We start from the raw sequence: 9676 nt of genomic DNA on the forward strand, positions 1-9676 counted from the left end.
TGTGGCTACAGTTACCAATCTGGCCATATGTGACTGTTTGCATTTGGATGGGTAAGCCTGTGGGCAGGAACAATGTGCCCTGTTCATGTGTGTGTAAACAACATTATACATTACACCACCTGCTCACCTGTTGCTGTATGTGTGGTGACATCCAGCAGGCACAGGTATGTAGGGAAGTGCATTATGTACTATTCAGCCCTTACTTTGGATCCTTTGAGCAACATTATAGATGTATGATAGTGCAGCTTTACTTACGATTATCAGGGTATGTAGGACAATACAGACATCCACAGACATATTTATGTATATAAAAAGGATGTATATAGAAATGTAGTTGTGTGTATGTACGATATATATATGTGTTACATAGCTATATGAGGAGAGACCTGACATATATGTTTATATATATATATATATATATGTAGGTATATATAGGTATAGGTTTCCCTTCATGTGTGCATATTGCACATGGGCGAACAGCAATTGTCCGAAAGTCCATTTGCAAAGTTTGAAAACACCAAACAGAAAAACGTTTGAATGTGCAATGAGCGAATACACAGTAACATTCACTCATTGCACAATCGACATTGTGGGGCGGATTGCACTATAGGGGGGATTGGAAAATGGTCCCTTTCCCCACCTTAGTGCAATCTTGGAATTAGAATATTAAAGTAGCGGGGGTTTGGGAGGTGCAGCCCCACCACATGGGGGTGCAGGGAGGCTTGGCCTCCTTCTTTACATTTCATTTTTTTCTTTCGATATTTATGTTCGAAAATCAGCTAATCTGCTTTTCAATTTGCTCATTTTCGAACATATGGAATTGTCGCTGTTCTGACTTTCATGGTTATGATTCATTCATATGAGCAATCGCACCACTGTGATTCACTTATGTAAAGGTAAACCATAGGTATATCTCTATTTGTATATACATAGAGATAGATATACTATCTATGGGAGAGAGAGAGATAGAGATAAACAGATATGTATACATGTGTATATATGTATAAACATATCTATACATAACAGGTCATTTTGAGCAAGAGACAACAGAGTTGCGCTCTGTTTAATTAAGTGTATGAGCATGCCCAGTGAGATTGTCAATACTTATAAACTGACTCCAGGTCACACCTACCTGTACTCCAGTCCGGGATTTTGGGTGTTACTGACAATGACATCTGTCCCTGTTTCTGCAGTACTGCACTTCACTCAAATTGTCCACAGCATTCTTCAGCTGTCTAATGTAATTAATATGTGACAGAGGTTAATAATGTTACACCACACACAGACTGACAATCTGTACAAAAAACAAAGTAATAATAATACCTCCCATACAAAAGATGTGGATAGTTCCAGATTAGAACCATCAATGCCAGCACAAGTGCTAACTTTGCTAGTCCAATGAGCCATACAAGCTGCCAGACAATCAACAGCATAAATATGTACAATGTTACTCCTGCGTTAAGTGAGACATATTGTATGATCACTTTCTATGTTACATCACTGAGATTGCCTGGACTGCTGATATACCACTGATGAGTTACGGTTACAACAGTTATATGGGAACACTGGTGTGTTGGTGCTGGGGGAACAACATTGCATGCTCTGCTGGGATACACAGTAGTCCAAATATCATGTCACCCCACTGTTTAACATCCCTCTTGACTGATGTAGTGAATAATCCATGCATGAGGCCTAGTGACTATTACAGGACACATGATAGTGGACTGGGTTTCTGTAGTCCCATGTGGATGCTACTTCTGTCCAAAGAGCCCACTGTAGTTACCTGCATACATGTAACAATACATACATATAATACCATATCATACTCATCCTTACAAGTACTGTATAGGTTAGAGACTTACCTTGCGAATGCAGCAGTTGACAGAACTGTAGTTCAGGGCTGCCTCTGTCTGATGCAAGCAGTAGGTTGTGTGGGTTGCAGTACATAGCCAATAGGTTCATAGGTGTCTACTAGGCTAATGGTCCTGGGGCCTTTACTAGCCTAGCCCATAGAAGTGCCCTGGCATTGTGCTGCCCATTGTTAGTTCCCAGTACCTCTATCAAGTAGAGACACTGGAGTGATTCCCGGGGTGAACTTTCTATTTCCCATCCACTCATCAAGATTTCATTTGATGAGGGCTAGTGAGGTGCTCTGCCTGACATGTATGGGAAGTCTATTCCAGAGCATGGGTAGTCTTTGGGTTATGAACCTGTCCCTCCAGCATGTTCTGTTGATTGTGGTAATGAGGTTGAGGTCTCTGGAGCATGTGGTGTGGAGGGATTGGGATTTCTTTAGATGTAGCATTTCTAACAGAGCTGGGTCAGACATGGCTTTGTAAGTCAAGTAGAGATTGTCTCTGAGTAGACGATATGAGACAGAGAATAGCTGGAATTGTTTGAGTTTGTCCATGTAGGACATGTGTTTAAGGCCTAAGATCCTCTTCATGAGGTACGTTTGTGGCCTCTCCAGCTGTTGCAGGTGTCTAGTGAGGTACATGCCAAATGGGGCATTGTACTCTATGATTGGTATAATGAGGGAAGAGAAGAGAGAAATGATGACCTCTTTCTTCCTGGATGCAAACCTCTTGGTAATGAGATGTGCCACATAGAAGGACTTTCTGACCACAGTGGCAATGTGGTGGTCGAAGGAGAGGTTGCTGTCAACCTGTGTTGCCAAATCTCTTATAACACCTTCAGTGTTCAGTGGGCTCCCATCAGTGTGGTAATTAGTGTGAACTGAGTTTTTCCCAAAGGTGATGACAACTAATTTTTTGGCATTAAGCTTAAGGCCATGGTTTTGACACCAGTCATTGGTCTCAGTGAGGCCTTTCTGTAGGATGTCTGCATCACTTGGGTAGTTAATAATGGCTCCTAGCTTGCAGTCATCTGTGAATTTGGTCAGGCAGAGTCCCTCCATGTTGGCCTGGACTTCTGAGAAGTAGATGCCAAACAGGAGAGGACCCAGGACTGATCCCTGTGGGACTCCGCTCATGACTGGTTGGCAGTCTGACTTGGAGTCCGCTACTTTCACACTGTGGGTTCCATCTGTGAGTCAATTTGCAGTGCACCTAACGATATAGGGATTAATGCCTAGTTTACTGGGTTTATCAATAATTCCTGAGTGAGGAAAGGTATCAAAGGCCTTGGCCAGATCAAGGTAGGCTGTATGAACTGCCTTACCTTTATCCACCACTCTGGTGACTGACTCAAATAAGTCAACCAGGTTGAGCAGGCATGATCTACCTTTCACAAAACCAAATTGCATAGGATCTAGAGTTTGGAGATTCCCCTTATCCTTGTTAATTAAGTCCATGATGATGCACTCTATAGCCTTACATATCAGACTCATCAGGCTAACGGGGCAATAATTTCCAGGGTCTGTGGTCACTCCTCCTTTATGGAGAGGGATGACTGTAGCAATGCACCATTTGGTAGGGCAAAGCCTGAGGTGAGGCTATGAGTGAACAGAGCACACAGATATGGTGCCAGTTCACTTTGTAGTTAATGTAGAACATAGTCAGGGATATTGTCGAGTCCCATGGAAGCTGTATTCTTGGCCTTAGACAATGCAGCTTTAAACTGTGCTGCAGTAATGTTCATTGGCATTCTTCTGGTATTGAGCTTAGTCCTTTAGGGGGGGAGAGGGGTAAAGCTGGCACTGTATCTGTTGGCCGGTATGTTGGCAATATCTGTTGGTTCAGTATAGGAGGTACCATTGTGCATTAACTCAGAGCAATACATGGATAGGTTCAGGTTGTCTGACATCAATTTTAATATATGTATGTGAATAGGAGTAAGGTGTCAGCCCTTAGGTCCCTAGGTTCTCAGTGAATGGGCTATGAATTGTCTCTTAACCAAAGCCAGTGTATATTGAGCATGCCTATATCTGCCTATAGGGACAGCAGAAGGGGGTTCCTCCTCTGAGCCATCCTGTGACTGTGGCTGTAGTGACCTAGGCACTGGTGGAGGAGCTATGCATCCCTTCCCTTTGCTGATCCTGCGGCAGCTGTTTCAGGAGGATCAGATTGTGCAGCATGGCACATACTGTGAGCATATATGCACATGTGGCTGGACAGTACTGCAGGCCTCCACCAGATATATCAAGGCACTGGAACCATGACTTCAGAAGCCCAAACACATGCTCTATGATCCTAGTTTGTGCATGTGCCTCATTATGGTATTCTTCCATGGGTGTGTGTACATTTCTGATGGGTGTCACCATCCACGGTTCCAGGGTTTAGCCAGTATCCCCCAGTAAGTGGCCACGTGGGATGCCCCCTCCCCCAGCAAACATCTGGTACAGCTGTGATGCATACCAGATATAGGAGTTGTGATAACTGCCAAGGCTGCCAACACACAAATTCAGGATAGTCCCCTGGGCATTGCAGGTCAAGAGCTGGCAGTTGATGGAATGGTCCCCTTTGCGGTTGACATCAATTCTACCCTCTTCACCGGGTGGTGCCTTGATGTGTGCATGAATGCAGTCTATGGCACTCAGTACTGCAGAGTAGTGTACTACATGGTAGAAGTGTTGCAGATTGCTGTCCCTCACCTCAGGGGTAAGGGGAAAAGATATGTGCTCATTGGCAAATGGCAGCATGGCATCCAGGAACTGGTGGAGTATCCTGGATGCAGATGCATGTGAGCCCTCCATCATGTCCGGAGTTGGTCTTTGGAAAGTACCTGTAGCTAGTATCCTAAGGGCTACACCTATCTTTGTTTCCACTGGGATGGGTTTCACTCTGTTGGCTGTGGGTCTGAGTTGAGGACGGCAGAGCTCAGTGAGTTCTTGTAGTATGCCCCTGTCTACCTTGTAGCACTCTGCAACCTCCAGCTCATGTAGCTCCTGAAAGGTTACCCTGGGCCTAAACACTCTTCTCCTTCTCTGCCTAGGCCTATTGTCAACAGCACCTGCAACACTGACTTCAGCATCTAGCACATACAGATGTAGCAGACCTGCAGCAGCCCCTAGGATTATCTCAGTTAAAAATTCCCAAGTCTCCAATGGTCCAGAGTACTGGCTGAAAATTAGAATGTAGGGTGTATGCAAACTTTATACAGCTCTGATGTAGGTGCAGAATGTGTGATTGGCTAACTATGATGGATTATACCTGCCTGCAATATAATTAACATAATTTTTTGGCCCTATTTCAGTCTACAACTCCAGGCACAGTGCCATGCTGCACAGCAGAGCTTATGCACAGTCAAAGTAATTGAATACATCTGGTTTTAACAACACGTTCAGCCAGGAGGCATGCCACTCAAACACACGCACCTAAGCTTAAAAGAGCTTAAACGTGAGAGGACACACCTCCCTGATGTCAGCCACATCCTGTGTAAACATCAGCATGGTGTAAAACCCTACAAGAAGGGGATATGCAGACACAATTAATCTTTTCTGCTATTCAATAACACTACCTCATTTGCTTACTTAACCATGCTGACAGCCTTGAAACTACACACTTCATAGTCCTATCACCTTAGCAACAGCAGCAATGCACCATTGTAGGGACCCCATGCAAGGTCCTATAATACATTTCTGTCACAGAATATAATTTTTTTTTTTTTTCAGTTTTTTTATTTTTCTGTTAAGCATGTTTGTACACTGCGGCGCATAGTGCAAACAGGCCAAAATTATTAAAAAGTTATTAATTTAACTTATTCCCTTTAATATTTCTGATATACAGACTAATAATTTTGCTCATATGTGTATGTACTATTACATTTTCAGGGGATTTATGTCAACATTTCTACAGTTTTACACCCCCTTTTGTCTGTCTAGACCCTTGTACACGAACTTTTCCCCATTCACTATGGACACTGACTCAGGGTCTGAACAGATGCCTTTCTGCTTGTTAGATAGCTCTACCTGCCTCATTTGCATGAGATTCACCTGCTTATGAGGCGATTTGCATTCCATGGAATTTTCCATATTTGCGCTTGCATGCACGTCACTCAGCAGCTCTTACTGAATCTTATTATGTCTGCATCCGTGTAAGCATTGCAGCATGATGCCTACATAAAAAAAATGTAAGCTTTATTAAATTCCCCCTTTAAGTTTGAAATCAAAGTTTTCACTCATTGATCATTGTTAACAACAGTTATATATGAAAAAAGAAAGAGATGTTCTGGCAAGAGATATTGTATTTACAAGACTTTTGTCTTTCCTTTTCAGGCTCACTCTGCAGTTAAAATGCAATCTATAATGTGAAATCAAACCAAACCAATGTAATTTCTGGACAATAAAATTTATATCATATGGAATACTATGCTTGTGAAACCCAGCAAATGCTTTTTTTTCTTAAGTGTCTTTCTGCTGTTCAGCATAATGGCTTCCAGGCTTACAGTACCTTGTTACATCCCTGAATTTGTCTTATGGTGTCTGTTGCTATTGTATGTAGTTGTAATGCCTTGTTATTTTGCACATTGCTGTCTGTTGTTAATTTTGTTCCTGTGTTTTAATGTCAATCTTTTCTCATCATGCCTACATTGAAAATGAATTTGCCCCAGTTGAGCAAATTAGCCATGAAGAAATAAATAAATAACTGATAGCATAATAAGTAAGACAGAAGAACTAGGGAAGATTGTATAAGCTGCTATACTGCAAGTAGAAAGCAGTATGAACATGAGTCAGTGAGAGAAATCAGGCAGCCTGTTCCATCTGCAGCAATCTGAAGTATGTTTTCTGTAGCAGGGGATACTACAATAGAGGACACAAGAAAAGTTATCTAATCTGCAGTAGTCTGTGCTGTATGCATTCTCGGTATTGTTTACTGAGACAGAGGAGAAAGACAGTTACCCCTACTGCTGTGTTCTCAATGAGTCTGAGTTGACTGGCCTAACTGCAAGACAGCAAAAACCACACCTCAAACAAAAAAGCTTGTCAAAGTATTATATGGTGAAGGAATGCCTCTACACCTCTGTGAATGTGTTATACTTCCAATACCTCTTAGTTTATATAATCATATCTCAGGCTACTCCATTTCAAGGGTGGGAGGGCAAACTCCTTCATGTCTTGTTGCTGCACTTAAAAATTTGCATGATGTCTCTTTTCACTTACCTTGTGATCAGATGAAAAACAAACTCAGATTCTGAGTTGCATGCACTGAGTCTGAATAACTTGGAGTTCAGCAGGCGACAAAAAGTACCTTACATTCAGATGCTAAACCATTAGCCTGAACGTCTAAGGTGAGATGTAACTATGTAAGCTGTCAGCCTGAATGTACAGATTCTAAAGATTTTTGGCGTGCTAGTCATCATATTGTTATATTAGAGGAATTACTGCATGAAATGTTACAGACATCTATCACACTCCAGAGAATGCTGTTAATGTTTTTTGAATGAAAAGACGAGCCGTATTTTAATTCACTGTATTCTTGTTTGTTATGAAGGTCCGAGAATGTGCCTTGCAGAAAATCTTTCTCATATGGAAACCTTCATTATAATTTCAACATTACTGAAGCATTTTGAATTCTTTTGGCCTGAAAAGTCCACAGTTCCAGACCTTACACGCGCATTTGCCATAGTCCATTTTCCTATTCCATATAAAGTGGGTTATAAAAGCAGATGAAATTGCTTAACGTAACTAGGAATAAATCTTGAACAAAACAGAATCTTCATACTGAATTAATGTTTGCTTTGCTTTTAATGTTAAATTTATTTTAATTATCTTAATTAACATTATCTGTTAAATATTATGTGCTGTATAAACCTTAAAGTTAATCCATTTTGTGGAATATTATACTTAAGTAACCAGTTGTGGGAATGGCTGATACGTTTCTTGTAATTTGTGAATAAATTCTGAGACTGCAGCCTGCAACAGGTAATCACTACATAGCTAATAATGAGGCTTTTAAAAGTATTTTGTTTAATAGGTTTGTGTTACTTCCTTACTCGCCCATACAAAATTATTGATACATACTTATTAGCACATTTCCTTGCTTGCTGCCTCAGCTGTCACTACCAGTCACAAAACAGCTAACCTGCTTCTTTCTCCCTGTTCTTGGAATTACATTTAGTTTGATGTATGCATAATTTAATTATTTTGTTTTATGCATTTGTTAACTGGGTAAGCCTGCTAGGAACAATTGTCCCTTTTCAGTATTTACCCAGGAGTACTATCTGATTAAGGGACTTGCTCGGAGTTATATAGTAGATTAATGGAGATGGAAGGAATCAAACACTGTGCCTTGGGCTACAGGAAAGCTTTAATCCTTTTTTGCTTACTGCTAGGAATTATTCTAAAGTTATATGAGATCTTATGACTCCTACACTATACAATAATTAACCAGTCCTGAAGGTTTTTCACTATATGGTCACTTAGGTAACATTTATTTTAGCTACATACAGCTGTCTTCATGTTATGAAGTACGGACAATTATCATTCACAGACCACAGCTAGGCATGTGGTGTAATACTTCCATCTCAAAAAAGTGAGAGCACAACAGTGGGTGGCCTTTGTTTCCCCTGATAATCTGAGTCTGACACTTTCAATATTAAACTGCAGATCTGGCTTCACATTACAAGATACTATGTTTATGTGAAAATTCTGAGTTTGTTTTATATAAAATCCTGCCCTAGTGCCTCTCTAATTTTTACCTTTCATTGAATCAGAGCTACAATGCAAATGCATGTTATTTTTAATGTTAGTGGTCCTTGAGTAAATTAATTAATGTGATCAGAATAAATCTTTGGTTTAAAATGGCCAAGTATGATCCAGTGAATGGTGTGAGACTTCTGTCATTTCATGACATCTGTAGGTTAATCATCACATGGTCAATAAAATAAGATGGGTCACAGAAGGTCTTTTCCTATATACTGACTCATGACAGAACTTATCAGAGAAGCAAGTGTCAAAAACATACCGGATTCTTTCCTAGGAAGGGCAACACCACCATCAGTTATGTCTGAAGTATATGAGCCAAGTTTTCTCATCATGCAGAGCCTCAAATATTTAAGGAAATGCTAAAGATGTTTGGTTTAGCTGCTAGAAAGGAAACTTTCATTTGTGAATCACCACACACAAAACAAATTTCATCTTGAAGAAGAAGATGTTTGAACCACATTCAAAATTGTTCTGACCGTGTAAGGAAAACATTAGCCAGGATTTTAAAAAAATTGTATTTTTTAACTGTGTTAAGTTACATAAGCCTTGGCTACTCAGGTTGTGATCACTAGAAGGGTTGGCTCACAGGCTGTGCAAGATGCCTACAGTTTAACTGAATGAATTAAATTTGACTGTGTACTGTATTTTGCATGTTGTTTTGTGAGCATTGTTTTGCTTTTTGCTATACAATGCTTATTATAATTCTATTTTAATTGTTATGACATGATTGTAACTGACAGGAGTCCCAGTGGTCTTATTTAGCTGCATGTAAAACAAATAATTAATGTATAGTCATTCACATGTAATAAAAGTTACTTGTCAAGGGTTTCTCAGCTTGTGTCTTTTTTGTACAACTTTTTGTATTTTTACATATTTTTGTTCTCAGAGCTGGTTATTTGCACATACTATCACACACAATTGCCTTATATATGCTTTGCAATAAAAAGTGCAATTGAATATAAATATAATCTTTAATTGGATAAACAAGCACATTATACAGTGCCTGAAATAAATTCTCAACAAAAGCTTAACCTACATTAATGAGTAGTTAACAAAGTTTTTGAATCAAAA

General features: G+C 40.1%; 1 protein-coding gene across 1 annotated transcript in view; it reads left to right on the top strand.

Moving 5' to 3' along the window:
- LOC122809630 (cytochrome P450 2D26-like) overlaps positions 1-9425 on the top strand; it is an 844591-nt gene extending 835166 nt beyond the window's left edge. Inside the window, exon 9 of the mRNA XM_044081265.1 lies at positions 7392-9425. Within this exon, the coding sequence (XP_043937200.1) occupies positions 7392-7570 (179 nt within the window). The 3' untranslated portion in view covers positions 7571-9425. The remainder of the gene's footprint in view (positions 1-7391) is intronic.
- The last annotated feature ends 251 nt before the right edge of the window (positions 9426-9676 follow it).

The sequence above is a fragment of the Protopterus annectens genome, chromosome 8.part0, assembly GCF_019279795.1.
Source record: "Protopterus annectens isolate FY-2018-M chromosome 8.part0, PAN1.0, whole genome shotgun sequence".
In the NCBI taxonomy this organism is placed as follows: Eukaryota; Metazoa; Chordata; order Ceratodontiformes; family Protopteridae; genus Protopterus; species Protopterus annectens.